The sequence below is a fragment of the Rana temporaria genome, chromosome 6 (assembly GCF_905171775.1).
Source record: "Rana temporaria chromosome 6, aRanTem1.1, whole genome shotgun sequence".
In the NCBI taxonomy this organism is placed as follows: Eukaryota; Metazoa; Chordata; class Amphibia; order Anura; family Ranidae; genus Rana; species Rana temporaria.
In genome coordinates, this window is record NC_053494.1 from 109,042,944 (window position 1) to 109,063,467 (window position 20,524).

A 20,524-nucleotide genomic window follows, 5' to 3' on the forward strand; every position below is an offset into this window, starting at 1 on the left:
CACATATCATTCAAGTAGCTTATGGACTTCTTTATCAGTACCCAATCAATGTGCCTCTCCACCCAGTGTCAGAATGGTAGGCCAGTGTTTCTCAACTCCAGTCCTTAAGGCGCCCCAACAGAGCATGTTTTCAGGATTTCCCTCAGATGAAACGGCTGTGGTAATTACTAAAGCAGTAAAAGTGATCTAATCGCCTGTGCAAAAAAATGGGAAAGCCTGAAAACATGACCTGTTGGGGCGCCTTGAGAACTGGAGTTGAGAAACACTGTGGTAGGTAATCAACTTCTACGTTTTACGAAAGAACCTAACATCTGCTATGAAATAAATAAAGCCAATTATGTATTTTCACAACCCATAAATATGGAATACTTGGATGTACACTAATAATAGAAGGACCTATGTTTACCTTAGATCTCAGAGTTGTACCTACCAAATGTTGTGAAATATTGTGTAATCGGTTTACGGACATCAGCCTAAAACACACAAATACATGGCAATTAGTACTGATACAATCTATTAATAGGTTCTTTCTTTCTGTATTTGGAGAAACATTCAAAACAAAAATAGATAAAATATTTTAATGTGTACAGTGGGGATCGAAAGTTTGGGCACCTCAGGTAAAAATGTGTATTAATGTGCAAAACGAAGTCAAGGAAAGATGGAAAAATCTCCAAAAGGCATCAAATTACAGATTAGACATTCTTATAATATGTAAAAAAAAAAAGTTAGATTTTATTTCCATCATTTACACTTTCAAAATTAAAGATAACAAAAAAATGGCGTCTGCAAAAGTTTGGGCACCCTGCAGAATTTCAAGCATGCACTGCCCCCTTTGCAAAGCTGAGACCTGCCAGTGTCATGGATTGTTCTCAATCATCGTCTGGGAAGACCAGGTGATGTCAATCTCAAAGGTTTTAAATGCCCAGACTCATCTGACCTTGCCCCAACAATCAGCACCATGGGTTCTTCTAAGCAGTTGTCTAGAAAACTGAAACTGAAAATAGTTGACGCTCACAAAGCTGGAGAAGGCTATAAGAAAATAGCAACGCGTTTTCAGATGTCAATATCCTCTGATCAGAATGTAATTAAGAAATGGCAGTCATCAGGAACAGTGGAAGTTAAAGCAAGATCTGGAAGACCAAGAAAAATATCAGACAGAACAGCTAGCAGGATTGTGAGAAAAGCAATTCAAATCCCACGTTTGACTGCACGATCCCTCCAGAAAGATCTGGCAGACACTGGAGTTGTGGTACACTATTCCACTATAAAGAGATACTTGTACAAAAATGGTCTTCATGGAAGAGTCATCAGAAGAAAACCTCTTTTACGTCCTCACCACAAAAATCAGCGTTTGAACTTTGCAAATGAATATATAGACAAGCCTGATGCATTTTGGAAACAAGTTCTGTGGACCGATGAGGTTAAAATATAACTTTTTGTCCGGAATGAGCAAAGGTACGTTTGGAGAAGAAAGGGCACAGAATTTAATGAAAAGAACCTCTGTCCAACTGTTAAGCATGGGGGTGGATCAATCATGCTTTGGGGTTGTATTGCAGCCAGTGGCACAGGGAACATTTCACGAGTAGAAGGAAAAATGGATTCAATAAAATTTCAGCAAATATTTCAGATATTTATTTGTAAAAAAAAAATTAAAACCATTTATCATCTTCCTTCCCCTTCACAATTATGTGCCACTTTGTGTTGGTCTATCACATAAAATCCCAATAAAATACATTTACGTTTTTTGGTTGTAACATGACAAAATGTGGAAAATGCCAAGGGGTATGAATACTTTTTCAAGACATTATACAAAGTTTGTCACCTTGACTCTATTTGATTTGACATGATAGTTTATCCACCATGACCTTTGTCTGCAACTGATCAGCTTTCTTTCATCAATCAGTCTTTCATTCACTATTCAAGTTTGCTGGCTAGCTTTCATATGTATGCAGACATACAAGTATCAAGAAAATGGAAAATGTAGCATTGCCTACTGTCATTTTCCTTTTCTCCTGCATCGACATGAAAACAAATTCCTTCTCAGATGAAAAACATTACATAGAAATTGCCCCTATGGGGCTAGGCAATGATGCACAGCAATGGTAGCAAAATCATCTAGACATAATTTTCCATTTGAATAAATACATTCTATACACAGTAGAGGGCGCCCACTCTACACTTTATTTACTCCTGTATACAGTGTCTGTTATCCATACAATTTCTTGGATGTTGTATAATTTATACAGATCACTACATCAAAAATTACTTTTTCATGACTGCAATAGGAAAAGCAACATGTAAAAAAACTGAGGAATCAACAAGTCATCAGAAAACCTTAATGTTTGGCATGCTCCTTAAACAATTATTTCTATGTTTAAAAGAAGAAAATAACAGTCACTGGTTCTATTTGAATTATTTTGTTTCCATAAAACATACCGTCTCTGAATGAAGTGTCCCTTGTGCTGGTGGCTGCTGTTTTTGGTGAAATCTGTGAATGGAGGAGGTGGATCTTTCATTCATCCACCAGTCCTTCATTCATAAAGCACTTTTCACTGTGTAAGTGATAGTACAGATTCTATGAATGGAGGGGAGAGGGGGGGTGCAAAGGGCAGGCATAGTCAGCACTTCTAATGTGTGCCTGTGACAGGGGAGTCAATACAAATACTGGGACATTTTTTACTTAATGCAGCAAGGTGAAAAATGTCATACCTTTGAAACCACTTTATCACTTGCTGACCGCGTAAGTGGCTCTATTGCACGAAATCACGTTTCTGTACGTCATTTCGTGCAATAGCCTCTAGGGGGTGCAAGCGTGCCACCGGAGATCCAATTGCGTGCGGTCTTCCCCGAGTGTCACTGATCCCCAAAAAGTGTCAGATTTGTCCGCCGCAATCCCACTAAAAATGCTGATCACCGCAATTACTAGTAAAAAAAAAAAAAATCCATAAATCTATCCCATAGTTTGTAGACGCAATAACTTTTGTGCAAACCAATCAATATACGCTTATTGGGATTTTTTTTGCCAAAAATATGTAGCAGAAAACATATTGGCCTAAACTGATGAAGAAATTAGATCTTTTTATATTTTTTTATTGGATTTGTTTTATAGCAGAAAGTAAAAAAATATTGTTTTCTTTTTCAAAATTGTCGCTCTTCATTTGTTTATAGCGCAAAAAAACTAAAACCGCAGAGGTGAGCAAATACCACCAAAAGAAAAAAAAGGACATCAATTTTATTTGGGGTTTAGCGTCGCACGACCGCGCAATTGTAATGCAGTGCTGTATCGCAAACAATGATCTGGTCATTAAGGGGGTAAAACCTTCTGGGGCTAAAGTAGTTAAGTAAAAGAGCTGCTTTTTCTTTTGAAAAGAGTGGGGAAAAGTTGAAGCTTCAGTCGGACAAAAATTAATAATCATAAATACACCCATTTTAACCACTTACAGACCGGAAAATTCTCCCCCTTAATGATTAGGCCATTTTTCTATCATACGGCACTGCGTTGCTTTAACTGACAATTGTGCGGTCGTGCAACGCTGTACCCAAACAAAATTTACGTCCTTTTATTCCCACAAAAACATCTTCCTTTTGGTGGTATTTGATTGCCTCTGCGGTTTTAATTTGTTGCGCTATAAACAAAAAAAACAGGAACATTTTTGAAAAAAATATATATTTTCTAAATTTTGCTATAATAAATACCAAAAAATAAATAAAAATAGCAATAAGCGTATATTGATTGATTTGCACAAAAGTTATAGCGTCTACAAAATAGGAAATAGATTTATGGCATTTTTATATTTTTTTACTAGTAATGGCGGCGATCTGCAATTTGTAGCGGGATTGTGATCCGACACTTTTGACACATTTTTGGGACCACTGACATTTATACAGTGTTCAGTGCTATAAAAATGCATCGATAACTGTGTAAATGTCACTGGCAGGGAAGGGGTTAACACTAGGTGGCGATCAAGGGATTAAATATGTTCCCTGGGAGGTGTTTAACTGTGGGGAGGATGGGACTGACTGGAGCAGAGAGATCGCTGTTCCTAATCACTAGGAACAGCAGATCTCTCTATCTCTCTCCTCCCCTGTCAGTAATGGGGATCGGTCTGTTTACATTGACAGATCCCCATTCTAGCTCTCTTTCCCACGATCGTGGGTGGCCAGCAGACATGGCGGCCACGCGCATCGGGTCCCCCCGCCATGCAGCTGGCGCACCTGCTATAGCTCTTGAAGGAGCTGACGTACAGCTGCGGGAAAGAGCCCACCTGCTGCAGTATGACAGCAGCTAGTCGGCAAGTGGTTAAAAAGGTTGTAAGGGTTTGTTTTTTATTTTATAAATAGGTTCCTTTAAGCTAGTGCATTGTTGGTTCACTTACCTTTTCCTTCAATTTCCCTTCTGAGTGTTTTTTTTCTTTGTCTGAATTTCTCACTTCCTGTTCCTCCTTGGTAAGCTTGCCCTCATCATCTGGCTGGGGGTTAGTCAGCGTGCTCACCCCTCCCTTGGGAGGGATGTAGTCCCAAAGGAGGGGGCGACCACGCTGACTAACCCCCAGCCAAAATGGCTCGGATGATGGGGGCAAGCTTACTGAGGAGGAACAGGAAGTGAGAAATTCAGACAAAGAAAAAAAACATTTAGAAGGGAAATCGAAGGAGAAGGAAAGTGAACCAACAATGCACTAGCTTTAAGGAACCTTATTTAGAAAAGAAAAAAACGAACCTTTACAAGCCCTTTAATATAAAAAAAAAACTGTTCATTTATAAAAAAAAATTCCATTTGAACCTGCAACCTCAATCAGTGGATCAGAGGTAAAATGCACAGGCTCAGCAGTCCAGCCACAGGTTCATACCAAGGTACAAACCTTGAATTAGGGTCTGGAGCAAGGATCAATGGACTACTAGAGGTCTGTCCGTAAAACATTCTGTAAGGGATACCGAGTACAGGTATCCAGCAGCAGCAAGGATGACCAGTTCAGTGTAACTGTATTTAGGAAACTGGAATGAGACGAAGTAAGAAAAAAATAACGTTTATTAAGGGCCCATTCACACTTCTGCGACTTAAAAGTGACACGATTTCAGGGAATGCCTGTGTAAACCTGAGGTCTATGGACCTCAACGCATGAAAGTCTGACCAAAGTAGTACAGGGACTACTTTGAAGTCGCACAGATATGAATGGTTATCACTGTAAATCATGGGGAACAACTTGTCATGCGACTTTGCAGTCCCAAGTCGCATGACAAGTCGCACAAGTGTGAAAGGGGCCGAATGCAAACATCACCAATCCAACATCAATGCACCATAAGAAAAAGGGAAAAATAAACGTGACAGTGAAGCAAAACCAACTAAAATACACTATATACAAATGAAGGGAAGCTGAGATTAATAGGGCATGACTGGGAACAAGGGGAGCAGAGATGGGGTAAGAGGGTACATGATAAAGCAAGGATCAGCAAGCAGGTATATAGCAAACTGGCAAAAACAATGATGCAAATCAAGGGAGGGGTTCTATATTGTTCTAGCAGCCAACATCAGGTGGAGCATAAATACTGAGATCTGCTGGGAGACACCTGCTGGTGCTCACCGAAACTGCATCCTTCAGCTCTAGGAACCAATGCCATCACTGTGCAGGCTGGGCAAATTTTCCCTCTAATTACTGTATTCGATTAAAGTGGTTGTAAAGGCAGAAGGTTTTTTATCTTAATGCACTCTATGTATTAAGATAAAAAGCCTTCTGTGTGCAGCAGCAGCCCCTTAACACTTGCCTGAGGTCCCTCTGTCCAGCAATGTCCACAAGTGTCTCAGCCATCCGAAATTCTCCCTCCTGAATGGATGAGACACAGCAGCAGTGCCACTGGCTGTTGCTGCTGCTGTCAGCCAGCCAATCAGAGGAGAAAAGTAGCAGGGCCGGGTTGGGGCTCTGCGTCTGAATGGACACAGGGAGCTGTAACGCGGCTTGGGTGCCCCCATAGCAAGCTGCTTTCTGTGGGGACACTCAACAGGAGAGAGGGGCCAGGAGCACAGAAGAGGGACCTGAGAAGAGGAGGATCTGTGCAAAACAACTACAACAGTGCAGGTAAGTATAAAATTATTATTTTTTTGTTTCTCTCCCTCCAGTATTTCTCCCCCCCTCCCCCCCCCCCCCCCTGTATTCTTCTTGTATCCATTTTTGCAATTGTAGCTTTCTTTTGAATGAGGTATTTTATCTCCCCTCTTCATTAGTTGGACCAAAAATGTAGGTTTGTGTATTTTTCCATGTTAAAGGTTAGTGGATCTCCTGGAAAAGGGATTATACATAGAAATACAATTTTATGAAGAGGTATATTGAGACCGTATTTGTACATGTGTGTGTTTGTGTAGTGTTTTAAGTATTTATGTACTGTGATTTTTATTTTATTTTTGTAATGAAAAAAAGGTTAATAAAGACATATTTAAAAAAATAAATAGAAAAAATGACTTTACAATCACTTTAAAGGGTTACTAAAGGAATTTTTTTTTTCTTTAAAATAACAAACATGTTATACTTGCCTCCACTGTGCAGTTCATTTTGCACAGAGTGGCCCCCGATCCACGTCTTCTGGGGTCCCTCGGCGGTTGTCTCTGGTCCGCATGGTGGTGAGTCCTTGCAGGCGCGCTCCCGTGATACAGCAAGCGGCCACTGTATCACTCGGCCCCGCCCCTTGGCACGCTGCGTCACTGGATGTGATTGACAGCAGCGCCAGCCAATGGCTGCGCTGCTCTCAATCCATCCGCTCTAGCCAATCAGCGGCCAGGCTGAGCGGCGAAGAGGATCTCGGGACCGCGCAGGACTTTTGAGGGGTCAGGTAAGTATAACGGGGGCTCGGGGTCGGCAGCATCCAAAGTTTTTTCACCTTAATGCATAGATTGCATTAAGGTGAAAAAATTAATTCTTTACAACTCCTTTAATTTCTATGATTGTCAACTCCATCTAGTGACCAAAATGTAGTATAGTTTTCTGAACTACCTCAATGAGAAAACATACTGCACTTTGGCCACTAGATGGCGATCATAGGAATCACTCTATTACAGAGACTGAGACATTTTTGTCCAGCCTGCATGAATGCAAATGTCATTCAACCAAGCAATGTTTTAATAACAGACCCCAAAGTGTGGTGATGTCACTGCACTTGTGGTAGTGTTTCTGTACAACCACTGAGGCTTTTGCTGCTCTATCAATGCTGCAGGGTATACCCAGTTGTGCTAATAAGTGTATTCTGATGGCAGGGAAGGCTCCCCACTGTCAGAAAAGGATGAAACGTTTTATCCTTGTCTGATTGGACTTGTGTTATCCCAATAAACCAATAATGGTTTTATGCCATGTTGGCATTCTTTACCACACCTCACCTGGGAGTGAGAGACAGAGAGCAGCCATTTGAACTGATATCTTCATCATCATGCCTACATCCAGAGGAGAGATTCTATGCATTGTATTAACCCACGCTTTACTAGGCTCCTATAACGTGGAGTCTAGTCATCTGGTAAGGGCACAGCTTTTCCTTTTATCACGTTGGAAGGTGCACTTGTGGTGTTAAGTCGTTCATTACCACTGAGAAACGAATATTCAAGAACATTTCACTTATTTTGGATTCCTTTATGGACAGATTAATGTGGACATCTTTATAGACTGATCATTGTGTATATGTACATTTATATTTTGTGTGTTTTTGTCATATCATGGCAATCTTAAGTCTTTTATTATTTATACACATATGTTCTGTTGTGTGATTGCCAGCTGCTGTTTTTGATTATCAAACTTTTTCATCTGAGCAATTACTAGCTTTTCTGATGTGCTTTCAGAAAGTGTACCACGCCTGCCGGATATAATAGAAGTCTATGGAAAAGTGCAGTAAACCCAGGAAAGTTGCACATGCACTGCAGTAAACAGCAGCACATCAGTATGAAAGCCGCCTTACAGGGGGTTCAGAACAGTAAGGGCTCATTTATAGTTTTTTTTTTTTTGGGGGGGGGGTAAACTGAATAGTTAAGATGTTTTTATCATCCCCAACTGCACCCCATTCCCTTTAGCTGCAGTGGCCAGGGGTGTACACATGTCAAAGCCGCAGCAGGAGTTTTATACCCTGCCATGGTTGGCGGGTGTAGCACCTGCCAAGCATGACCCATTCAAGTGAATGAGGCAGCTCTGCAAGTGCCCTGCAACCTTGTGCAGTACAGCAGATAAGGGGTTAAAGCAGGCAATGTTGTGTTGCTTTCTCACCACCTGCTTTAACCCCTTGGACCCCACAGAAGAATGTAGTTGCAGAGTAGCCCCATTTACTTGAATAGATTGCGATTGGCAGGCGGTAGCACCCAGCAAAAGCAACAGGGTGTTACATTCCTGCTGCAGTATGTGTACACTAGAGATGGGCTCGGGCATGTTTGAAATCCCACCAAGAACCCGACACTGCACAGCACTAATCGCAGGCAGTGAGACATTTCCCGGGCAGTTGCACAGATCAGGAAATGTCTCACTGCCTGTGATTAGCGCTGTGCAGTGTCGGCTTCCTGGTGGGATTGGGCATGTGGGATTTCAAACACACCCAAGCCCATCTCTAGTGTACACCTTTGGCTGCTGCCTCAGGGTTTTACCACCCCCAACTCTACATGTGAACGAGCCATAAGTGTGCTGCTGTCAAATGCAACTAAGGGCTCATTTACAGGTGCAGCAGGCCCTGTTTCAAAAGCGACCTAAGGCTGGGTTCACACTTCTACACTACTTTCATCCTACTTTGCTCTGCTACATTGGTCCTACATCCATCCTACTTTCATGAACAGGCTCCTACTTTGGTCCGACTTCAATGATATTCAATGGGCCTGAAGTAGGATCAATGTAGGACCAAAAGTAGTACAGGGAGCATTTTCAAAGTCGGACCGACTTGTGTAGGACGCTACAAGACCCTCTCATAGGGAAACATTGAACACAGAGCAAAGTAGGATGAAAGTAGTGTAGTAGTGTGAACCCAGCCTTAATGTGTTTGACGGGTGGTAAGGCGGCAATATGTTGCTTCCTCACCACCTGATTTAAATCCATGATTCTGACACGGTAGTAAGGCAATTGGAGATTCAAATCAGGTGTGAGGAGGCAACACTGTGTCCGCTGATCTTTGACTTCTCCTTTGTTGTTCAGGTAGATCTCCACCTCTTTAAGTGGAGTTCCGCCGGAAAAAAAAAGGAAAAGTCAGCAGCTACAAATACTGCAGCTGCTGACTCTTAATATGTGGACACTTACTGTCCTGGGTGTCCACGATGTCGGCACCCAAAACTGATCTGTCCCTCGGATGGAGGCACCGCCATCTTCGGTAGGGGAATCAGGAAGTGAAGCTTTGCGGCTTCACTTCCTGGTTCCCTACTGTGCATGCGCAATCTCATTGGTCCCTGCTGTATTCTGGGACCTGCGTGTCTTCCAGAAGACAGTGGGGGGGCCGGACACGGTGTAGATTGCCACTGATACTGCAGGGATCTATGCCCGGAAGTGGGAGCAAATGCCTGTAAAGGTGCCAAATGTGACACCAGAGGGGGGAATCCGAAAAGCGGAATTTCCATTTGTGGGTGGAACTCCACTTTAAGCAGTGCAAGTTCAGGAGATATTCACTGTATCTACAGGTAAGCCTTATTATGGGTTTACTTAGAGGTACAAGTTAAAAAAAATTGCACTTTACTTCCATTTTAAGATGCCTGCGCTAGGAAACCAAAGCCCAGTGACGAATGAGCTCAGGTGAGGACAGACCTGGATCCCCTGCACAGGTAAGTGTAAGGACAGCACTGGACCCCTGCACAGGTAGGTGTAAGGACAGCACTGGACCCCCTGCACAGGTAAGTGTAATGATGTGTAATGAGAGCACTGGACCCCCTGCACAGGTAAGTGTAATGGTGTGTAAGGACAGCACTGGACCCCTGCACAGGTAAGTGTAATGATGTGTAAGGACAGCACTGGACCCCTGCACAGGTAAGTGTAATGATGTGTAAGGACATCACTGGACTTACTGCACAGGTAAGTGTAATGATTTGTAAGGACAGCACTGGACCCCTGCACAGGTAAGTGTAATGATGTGTACTGTAAGGACAGCACTGGACCCCTGCATAGGTAAGTGTAAGGACAGCACTGGATCCCTGCACATGTAAGTGTAATAATGTGTAAGGACAGCACTGGACCCCTGCACAGGTAAGTGTAATGATGTGTAAGGACAGCACTGGATCCCTGCACAGGTAAGTGTAATGATGTGTAAGGACAGCACTGGACTCCCTGCACAGGTAAGTGTAATGATGTGTAAGGACAGCACTGGACTCCCTGCACAGGTAAGTGTAATGATGTGTAAGGACCGCACTGGACTCCCTGCACAGGTAAGTGTAATGATGTGTAAGGACAGCACTGGACCCCTGCACAGGTAAGTGTAATGATGTGTAAGGACAGCACTGGACTCCCTGCACAGGTAAGTGTAATGATGTGTAAGGACAGCACTGGACTCCCTGCACAGGTAAGTGTAATGATGTGTAAGGACAGCACTGGATCCCTGCACAGGTAAGTGTAATGATGTGTAAGGACAGCACTGGACTCCCTGCACAGGTAAGTGTAATGATGTGTAAGGACAGCACTGGACCCCTGCACAGGTAAGTGTAATGATGTGTACTGTAAGGACAGCACTGGACTCCCTGCACAGGTAAGTGTAATGATGTGTAAGGACAGCACTGGACTCCCTGCACAGGTAAGTGTAATGATGTGTAAGGACAGCACTGGACCCCTGCACAGGTAAGTGTAATGATGTGTAAGGACAGCACTGGACCCCTGCATAGGTAAGTGTAATGATGTGTAAGGACAGCACTGGACCCCTGCACAGGTAAGTGTAATGATGTGTAAGGACAGCACTGGACTCCCTGCACAGGTAAGTGTAATGATGTGTAAGGACCGCACTGGACTCCCTGCACAGGTAAGTGTAATGATGTGTAAGGACAGCACTGGACTCCCTGCACAGGTAAGTGTAATGATGTGTACTGTAAGGACAGCACTGGATCCCTGCACAGGTAAGTGTAATGATGTGTAAGGACAGCACTGGACTCCCTGCACAGGTAAGTGTAATGATTTGTAAGGACAGCACTGGACTCCCTGCACAGGTAAGTGTAATGATTTGTAAGGACAGCACTGGACTCCCTGCACAGGTAAGTGTAATGATTTGTAAGGACAGCACTGGACCCCTGCACAGGTAAGTGTTATGATGTGTAAGGACAGCACTGGACCCCCTGCACAGGTAAGTGTAATGATGTGTAAGGACAGCACTGGATCCCTGCACAGGTAAGTGTTATGATGTGTAAGGACAGCACTGGACTCCCTGCACAGGTAAGTGTAATGATGTGTAAGGACCGCACTGGACTCCCTGCACAGGTAAGTGTAATGATGTGTAAGGACAGCACTGGACCCCTGCACAGGTAAGTGTAATGATGTGTAAGGACAGCACTGGACTCCCTGCACAGGTAAGTGTAATGATGTGTAAGGACAGCACTGGACTCCCTGCACAGGTAAGTGTAATGATGTGTAAGGACAGCACTGGACCCCTGCACAGGTAAGTGTAATGATGTGTACTGTAAGGACAGCACTGGACTCCCTGCACAGGTAAGTGTAATGATGTGTAAGGACAGCACTGGACCCCTGCACAGGTAAGTGTAATGATGTGTAAGGACAGCACTGGACCCCTGCATAGGTAAGTGTAATGATGTGTAAGGACAGCACTGGACCCCTGCACAGGTAAGTGTAATAATGTGTAAGGACAGCACTGGATCCCTGCACAGGTAAGTGTAATAATGTGTAAGGACAGCACTGGACCCCTGCACAGGTAAGTGTAATGATGTGTAAGGACAGCACTGGATCCCTGCACAGGTAAGTGTAATGATGTGTAAGGACAGCACTGGACTCCTGCACAGGTAAGTGTAATGATGTGTAAGGACAGCACTGGACTCCCTGCACAGGTAAGTGTAATGATGTGTAAGGACAGCACTGGACTCCCTGCACAGGTAAGTGTAATGATGTGTAAGGACCGCACTGGACTCCCTGCACAGGTAAGTGTAATGATGTGTAAGGACAGCACTGGACCCCTGCATAGGTAAGTGTAATGATGTGTAAGGACAGCACTGGACCCCTGCACAGGTAAGTGTAATAATGTGTAAGGACAGCACTGGATCCCTGCACAGGTAAGTGTAATAATGTGTAAGGACAGCACTGGACCCCTGCACAGGTAAGTGTAATGATGTGTAAGGACAGCACTGGATCCCTGCACAGGTAAGTGTAATGATGTGTAAGGACAGCACTGGACTCCCTGCACAGGTAAGTGTAATGATGTGTAAGGACAGCACTGAACTCCTGCACAGGTAAGTGTAATGATGTGTAAGGACAGCACTGGACTCCCTGCACAGGTAAGTGTAATGATGTGTAAGGACAGCACTGGACTCCCTGCACAGGTAAGTGTAATGATGTGTAAGGACAGCACTGGACCCCTGCACAGGTAAGTGTAATGATGTGTAAGGACAGCACTGGACTCCCTGCACAGGTAAGTGTAATGATGTGTAAGGACAGCACTGGACTCCCTGCACAGGTAAGTGTAATGATTTGTAAGGACAGCACTGGACTCCCTGCACAGGTAAGTGTAATGATGTGTAAGGACAGCACTGGACCCCTGCACAGGTAAGTGTAATGATGTGTAAGGACAGCACTGGATCCCTGCACAGGTAAGTGTAATGATGTGTAAGGACAGCACTGGACTCCCTGCACAGGTAAGTGTAATGATGTGTAAGGACAGCACTGGACTCCCTGCACAGGTAAGTGTAATGATGTGTAAGGACAGCACTGGACTCCCTGCACAGGTAAGTGTAATGATGTGTAAGGACCGCACTGGACTCCCTGCACAGGTAAGTGTAATGATTTGTAAGGACAGCACTGGACTCCCTGCACAGGTAAGTGTAATGATGTGTAAGGACAGCACTGGACCCCTGCACAGGTAAGTGTAATGATGTGTAAGGACAGCACTGGACCCCTGCACAGGTAAGTGTAATGATGTGTAAGGACAGCACTGGACCCCTGCACAGGTAAGTGTAATGATGTGTAAGGACAGCACTGGATCCCTGCACAGGTAAGTGTAATGATGTGTAAGGACAGCACTGGACCCCTGCATAGGTAAGTGTAATGATGTGTAAGGACAGCACTGGATCCCTGCACAGGTAAGTGTAATGATGTGTAAGGACAGCACTGGACTCCCTGCACAGGTAAGTGTAATGATTTGTAAGGACAGCACTGGACTCCCTGCACAGGTAAGTGTAATGATTTGTAAGGACAGCACTGGATCCCTGCACAGGTAAGTGTTATGATGTGTAAGGACAGCACTGGACTCCCTGCACAGGTAAGTGTAATAATGTGTAAGGACATCACTGGACTCCCTGCACAGGTAAGTGTAATGATGTGTAAGGACAGCACTGGACTCCCTGCACAGGTAAGTGTAATAATGTGTAAGGACATCACTGGACCCCTGCACAGGTGAGTGTAATGATTTGTAAGGACAGCACTGGATCCCTGCACAGGTAAGTGTAATGATTTGTAAGGACAGCACTGGACTCCTTTACAGGTAAGTGTCCTTATATTAAAAGTCAGCAGTTACAGTATTTGTAGCTGCTGACTTTTAATTTTTTCGGGGCTCCTCTTTAAGACATTCATTTATGAGACTCCTCTGTGTACACTACAGCCTCCCTTTTATCTTGGCACACACGGAGCAATGAAATAAGTGTGGGCTTCGGTGACACAATATAAACATTCCTTTATACATGTTCCCGGCACCGGAGCACGGAAACGCGTGTAATGAATGTAGTGCAGCGTACCTGAGCCGGGAAGCCAGCATTGTTGTCAGTGGAGTTCCTGCAGCTGCCGAGCTCTATGCACAGGCTGACATTGGGAGCTGACAGTACAGTGAGTCGCAGACCAATGACGTCACGGCTTCACTCCTATCTGTGCTTTTTTTTTTTTTTTATCTATCCCACAAATCTTTATTGATACCACATATGGACATATTGTACTGTGTACATCTGTATGGCGCTTGCAGTGTTAGTTGTGCGTGGTTGAGAAGTGCATGTAATTGTGCCCGAATAGAAGTTACACTAATTAGAAATAGAATTCGCTGAGAAACTATGTAAAAAAAAAAAAATACCTGGTAGTATAACCAACTGAGTAGTAAGCAGTTAGTACATTAAACTTGTTTTTCTCATTACAGATTTCAGCCTGCTAGTTTTCAGGATTCTTCATATCACTGGCTCCTGTTTTACTTTCACTGCTATCTGCATGGAGTTTGTATACAAGCTCTGTATTTGATTGTTTTCCTTCCACAAATTGAAGACATACTGATAGGTAGGTGACTCAACATATAGACCCTTGTGTAAGGTGACCAGATTTTTAAAATGAAATCCAGGGACATATTTTTTCTTTACTAGTAATGGCAACAATCAGAGACTCTCTGCCCGTCGCCGCCTGTCTCACAGTCTTACTCTTCGGGCCCCCGGCTAGTGCTAATACTGGATGGAGAGCTGAGGAAGATCACTCCACCAGGGAAGGCAAGAAGATAGGCAGGTGGCTGGCCAGGATTTGAGCCAAGGCAGAAGAACATGCGAGCGAAGCTGAATGGGCATGCGCCCGAAACTGAAGATATTCCCTCCGTACCCACCAGCACATGATCATCAGAAAGGGGCACAGATAATGGGAAAAATACAACCCCCCTATGCTAGTAGGCACGGCGGAGCGGGGGTGTGTAATTGTATTTTTTTTATTTTAATTCTGCACTTTGAAATTGCCCCTGCCCCCAATAAATCCAATCTGGGGACAAAACCAGGGACAGACTTGGTCCGGGGACAGTGTCCTCAATCAGGGGACTCTCCCCTGAAAATGGGGATGTCTGGTCACCCTACCCTTGTGTGTATAAGTGTGGTTCAACCGCTGAATCGCAGCATGGTGGTAGTGGGCAGATTTAACCACTTCCATACCGCGCCTATTCTGGCACTTCTCTCCTTCATGTAAAAATCATAATTTTTTTTTTTTTGCTAGAAAATTACTCAGAACCCCCAAACATTATATATATTTTTTAGCAGACACCCTAGGGTCATTGCAACTTTTTATCTTGCACGATATTTGCGCAATAATGTTAAAAAAAAAAAAAGTTTCATGAATTAAAAAATAACAAAACCGTAAAGTCAGCCAAGTTTTTTTGTATAATGTGTAAGATGATGTTACGCCGAGTAAAAAGATACCTAACTTGTCACACTTTAAAATTGCACACACTCATGGAATGGCGCCAAACTTCGATACTTAAAAATCTCCATAGGCGATGCTTTAATTTTTTTTTACAGGTTACCAGTTTAGAGTTACAGTGGAGGTCTAGTGCTAGAATTATTGCTCTCACTCTAACGCACGCGGTGATAAGTCACATGTATGGTTTGAACGGCGTTTACATATGTGGGCGGGACTTGTGTTCGCTTCTGAGCACAAGCTACTGGGGACAGGGGTGTTTTTCTTCTTCTTCTTTTTTTTTTTTTTTTTTATCACTTTTATTCCTATTACAAGGAATGTAAACATCCCTTGTAATAGGAATAGTGTGTGACAGGTCCTCTTTAGGGAGAGATGCGGGGTCAATAAGACCCCACATCTCTCCTCCCAGGCTGAAAAGCATGATCTCATGCTTTCAGTGGCTTTGTTTACTTCCGGGTACCCGGGCGTGACGTCATAGCATCGCGCCCGGGCCTCCGACGGTCAGAGAAGGAAATCTCCATTCTTCTCATCCAGCAGTGGCCGATTCGTTCTCCGGGCCTCTGATGGCATGGGAGAGCCCGGAGAAGCATCGGATGGCGGCGGGGGGGAAGGGGGTCGCCGCCTGAAAGGAAAGCGATCTGAATAATGCCTGTAGCTGCAGGCATCATTCAGATATCCCCCTAAAGTCCTGTGGTAGGGAAGTGGTTAAAGATGATGCCCCATTTTTACAGTGTTCGGTATTTGTCCTGTATTTCTATATTTCGTCTGATTTTCCTAGTGCTGTGTGGTTGGACAGGACCCCCCCACCCCACCCCCCCAATCAGCCATTCAAACACTAAGCTAGCAAGGAGACTGCTGAATTTATTACCAGCACTCATTTCTATCTCCAATCGCTTTCCCAAGACAATCAGCAGCAGACAGTATGCAGAGGGAGGTGGGGTGTGTCAGCTTCTGTACCCCTCTGCATTCCTTTTGCTGATCAGGGTGAGCTCAAGCGTCTTCGCAATCCGCATATGCATAGCCCACCAGGAAGTCGGCACTGCACATCGCTAATCACAAGCAGTGAGACATTTCTCGATCTCTACAGCCGTGGATCGGGAAAATGTCTAACTGCCTGCGATTAGCACTGTGCAGTGCCAACTTCCTGGTATAGGCTATACATGTGCGGGTTGCGAACACGCCCAAGCTCATCCTTAATGTCTGACCCTTGTCTTGGAAAAGTGCTTGGAGCCATGGGGGGAGCGTCGCCTAATACTTGTGGAAATTTTATGAAGATGTATTTAATATGCATTGTCATAGTGTCTCCCAGTGTTAGTACTCCAGCAGCCTGCTCTAAAGAACTGACTGAAAAAGAGGGACCCCACAATCAGGAGAATGTCAGTGTTTGTAAGTCACCACATCCCTAGAGTTATGGAAAAAACATGAAATACCCCCTCAAGGGTGGGACTTTATAAGTTACACAAACACATAAATGAGTAGAAAAATATATAGCAAATTTATTTAAATAATTCAAGTCAGGACATCGTACAGTGTCCTAGCAAGGATAAAAGACCACATGCAAGTGGTATACAGATCCTATTTGTAAAGCAATAAAACAGACATGAGACAAAAATTGGTCCAACCCGACAGCCGTTTCGGTATCTGTGATCCTTCTTCAAGGGGTATTACAGACGATCATTGTGTCAGAGAAATACATGTCTATTAGAAAAGAGATATATACACATATTACATAGAAAAAATTCAACGTAAACAATATTTACAACTCAAAACAGATATGAGCTACTTACAGTCAATAAGATCTGTAGATAGAATCCTGTCTCAGTGAGAAAGTACGCCAAAAACAAGGGGAGAATGCTGTATATGGAGATCAATGTCTCTGTGTTCACGGGGAGGATATACAATCATAGCCTACCAAAAAGGTCCACGCCTAGGGAAGGAAGGGAAAGAGGGGGGGGGGGGGAAACGGGATGGGCTTGAATAGAGTACAATTAGCGGCTTAGGCGCATGCGCGCGCGCGCGCACTGCGTAATGTTGCAATTGCGGAAATTACGATATTGTGATGGAGCCCGCAAGTGGACACCAGCACATTAATATCAGTGCGGTGACTACACTCGAACATTAATGCCTACACAGTCCAAATAAATTTAGCAGACGCCATGATAGTCAAAAATATGGACGTCCACAAAGGGCCCAAGTAGAGCCCATTGATGGCACAAGTGTAGTACGCATGTGTCGATCAGCATGGTGACACCATTGCTGCAATGACACATATAGTAGCGTTGGCATGATGACGCAATCGCGGCAGACGGACATAAAGTCCGCAAGTGGACGCAATTATATCAATGTCAATATGGTGATTCCATATATGACATTGATCAAAAATTGAAAATAAAATAGAATTAAAAATTAAAAATAATAGAGGGAGGAGATATCACTTAAATAAGTGATATTGCCAGTGCAGATCCACCCTTACACAAGTATGTAACCCGAATTAGGATGACAATGCCATCAATACGGGACAAAAAAAAAAGGGGGGGGGGGGGGAAAGAAGGAAGGAAGGAAGGGAGATGGAGAGGGCCTTTCGCACAGGGCATGCCAGATATCGCCCAAAAATTGGGAAACAGCCGGCATTGAGTGTGCGCTGACGCAAGAAAGCAGAAATGACTGCAAATATGGGGGGCAAACATAACAAAACCCAGGTGGTGAACCGTAGGTGCGCATGAAATGCCCCCCACGTGCGTCAGGTGGGGGCCAAACAGATACCCTCACCCGCGAAGCATTATACAGCAAATAAGTGTACAAAAAATGGTCGTACATAGTAGAGCATGGATAGTCGGAGGTCAAACGAAATGGAGAGGAGGGGGGATGGATGTGGAGAAGTCTATTCCTCCCATCCCCCGGAGGAGAACCCCTCCAGAAAGGGGCGATAGCTAACTATTTCATTATGGCCTGGTTTTCTAGTAGCATCTAGCATGGCTATCCATCTTGTCTCCCTCTGCAACAAAGTCCTATTCCAGTCGCCCCCTCTACTGTTGGGGTGTATTCTATCCAAAATAAGGAATTTGATTTTAGGGATCATCCCACCATGGGCGTCTCGAATATGGCGCTAAAGAGCTGACTGGGGCAGAATGATGCTGGTTGAGTCCCGTCTGGTAGTGGAAAACTTCCTGAGGTTGGAGAGAGGTGTTTGCAAAGTGGGAATATGTCCACTGGCGAAGGGCCCCTGTGCGTTGCACAGAACGATCGTCTGGGGGTATATGATAAACGAATAAAGAGAAGCGCTGGCAACTAAATAGTGAATTTAATAAATAAATTCCCTAGTGACAAAGCTATAAAAAAGTGCCCGTAAGTAATACAAAATATGCAAATTGCGAATGACAATACAACAATAACATGTGCTATGAAATTACTGTTTCTCAATCTTCTGCAAGACTAAAGTTCCCACGAAAGGATGTATGAATCCCCCTTTGGAGACCCCACTCACCAGAAATGGCAGATCTTCAGCTTCTCAGTCTGGGATCATGTAGGCAGAAAAACAATCTTTCTGAGTGTAGCGATTCCTTAATCACTTCAGCCCTGGACCATTTTGCAGCTAAAGGACCAGGCCCCTTTTTGTGATTTGGCACTGCATCGTTTTAACTGACAATTGCGCGGTCGTGCAAAGTGGCTCCCAAACAAAATTGGCATCCTTTTTTCCCCACAAATAGAGCTTTCTTTTGGTGGTATTTGATCACCTCTGCGGTTTTTAGTTTTTAACAAAACAAAAATAGAGTGACAATTTTGAAAAAAAATCTATTTTTTACTTTTTGCTGTAATAAATATCCCCAAAAAATATATAAAACATTTTTTTTTTCTCAGTTTAGGCCGATACGTATTCTTCAACATATTTTTGATAAAAAAAATTGCAATAAGCTTTTATTGATCGGTTTGCACAAAAGTTATAGCGTCTACAAAATAAGGGATAGTTTTATGGCATTTTTATAATTTTTTTTTTTTTTTACTAGTAATGGCGGCGATCAATGTGTGTGTTTTTTTTATTATTATTATTGTGACTGCGACATTATGGCAGACACATCAGACACTTTTGGCACATTTTTGGGACCATTGTCATTTTTACAGCGAGCAGTGCTATAAAAATGCACTGGTTACTGTGAAAATGACACTGGCAGTAAAGGGGTTAACCACTAGGTGGCGCTGTAGGGGTTAAGTGTTCCCTATTGAGTGTTACTGTAGGGGGGGTGGGCTGTGTGTCACATGACACTGATCTCCGCTCCGAGTACATGGAGCGGAGATCAGTGTCATTGTCACTAGGCAGAGCAAAGGAGATGCTTGTTTACACAAGCATCTCCCCGCTCCATACCTCCGTGAGACGATCGCGGGGATCCCTGTGGGTATCGAGTCTGTAGGACTCGCGGTCCGACTCACGGGAAGGCGGCAGGGTCGCGAGAGCGACCACATGGTGGCATCTTAAAGGCGACGTACCTGTACATGCCTTTGCCTGTCCGTGCCATTCTGCCGACATATATCTAAAGGGGTCGGTCCTTAAGTGGGACATACATTTTGTTTAGTAGCAACGTCGCGCAATTGTCAGTTAGATCGATGCAGTGCTGTATCACAAAAAATAGCCTAGTCATTAAGGGGGCAAATCCTTCCAGGGCTTAAGTGGTTAAAAAGTCAGATTATTATTTTTTTTTTTTTGGCCCCTACTATTCCTTGAAATTTACAAATGCAGCAATTTAGAAATTAGATGAAAGGCTTAGCACTGGGAAACACTTTTTGAAAGATAAAAAGTGCATTTTAAATACAACTAATAGAGATCAGTCCAAAATTAGGAGGAAAGAGGGACATTGTTCCAAATCAGGGACAGTCTCTCAAAATCAGGGACAGTTGGGAGCTATGCTTGCCTTCAGTGCCAGTTCACACCAGATGCAGTTCCATTTTTTTCTGCACCAGTACAGTCAGTTTCTGCACTGGAAACTGACTGCACTGGTGTGAACTAGAACCATTGAAATACATGGAAAATGTCCCCCGGCATCTCTGCACTAGGGGGACGCTGGAGAGCGTCGCAAACGACCAGAAAGGCCGGAGGACACCTCGGCTGACCTCCGTAGACCTCGGAGAGACTCCATCCCCATTGTTCGCAGAGGTCGAGCTGTCCGTGTGTCTTTCCGTGCATTTCTGAACAGCGCCAATCGGCTCCGGCGCCCCCCCCCCCCACCTCAGGCCAAATGCGGTACTGCACA

General features: G+C 44.0%; 1 protein-coding gene and 1 long non-coding RNA gene across 4 annotated transcripts in view; both read right to left on the reverse strand.

Annotated features, from left to right (window-relative positions):
* HIBCH (3-hydroxyisobutyryl-CoA hydrolase) overlaps positions 1–13,979 on the reverse strand; it is a 225,646-nt gene extending 211,667 nt beyond the window's left edge. Inside the window, exons 1-2 of one of the 3 annotated variants that reach the window (XM_040357165.1) lie at positions 13,868–13,979; positions 407–473 (exon numbers count right to left, since the gene is read on the reverse strand). In XM_040357165.1, the coding sequence (XP_040213099.1) occupies positions 407–473; positions 13,868–13,887 (87 nt within the window). In that variant the 5' untranslated portion in view covers positions 13,888–13,979. The remainder of the gene's footprint in view (positions 1–406; positions 474–13,867) is intronic. The other 2 variants (XM_040357163.1, XM_040357164.1) reach the window with 2 other exon arrangements.
* Positions 13,980–16,753: 2,774 nt separating this feature from the next.
* On the reverse strand, positions 16,754–17,222 carry LOC120942658. The gene is made up of 2 exons (XR_005750225.1): positions 17,069–17,222; positions 16,754–16,979 (listed from the first exon to the last, which is right to left on the reverse strand). It is a non-coding gene; the product is annotated as an uncharacterized LOC120942658 (long non-coding RNA).
* Between the last annotated feature and the right edge of the window lie 3,302 nt (positions 17,223–20,524).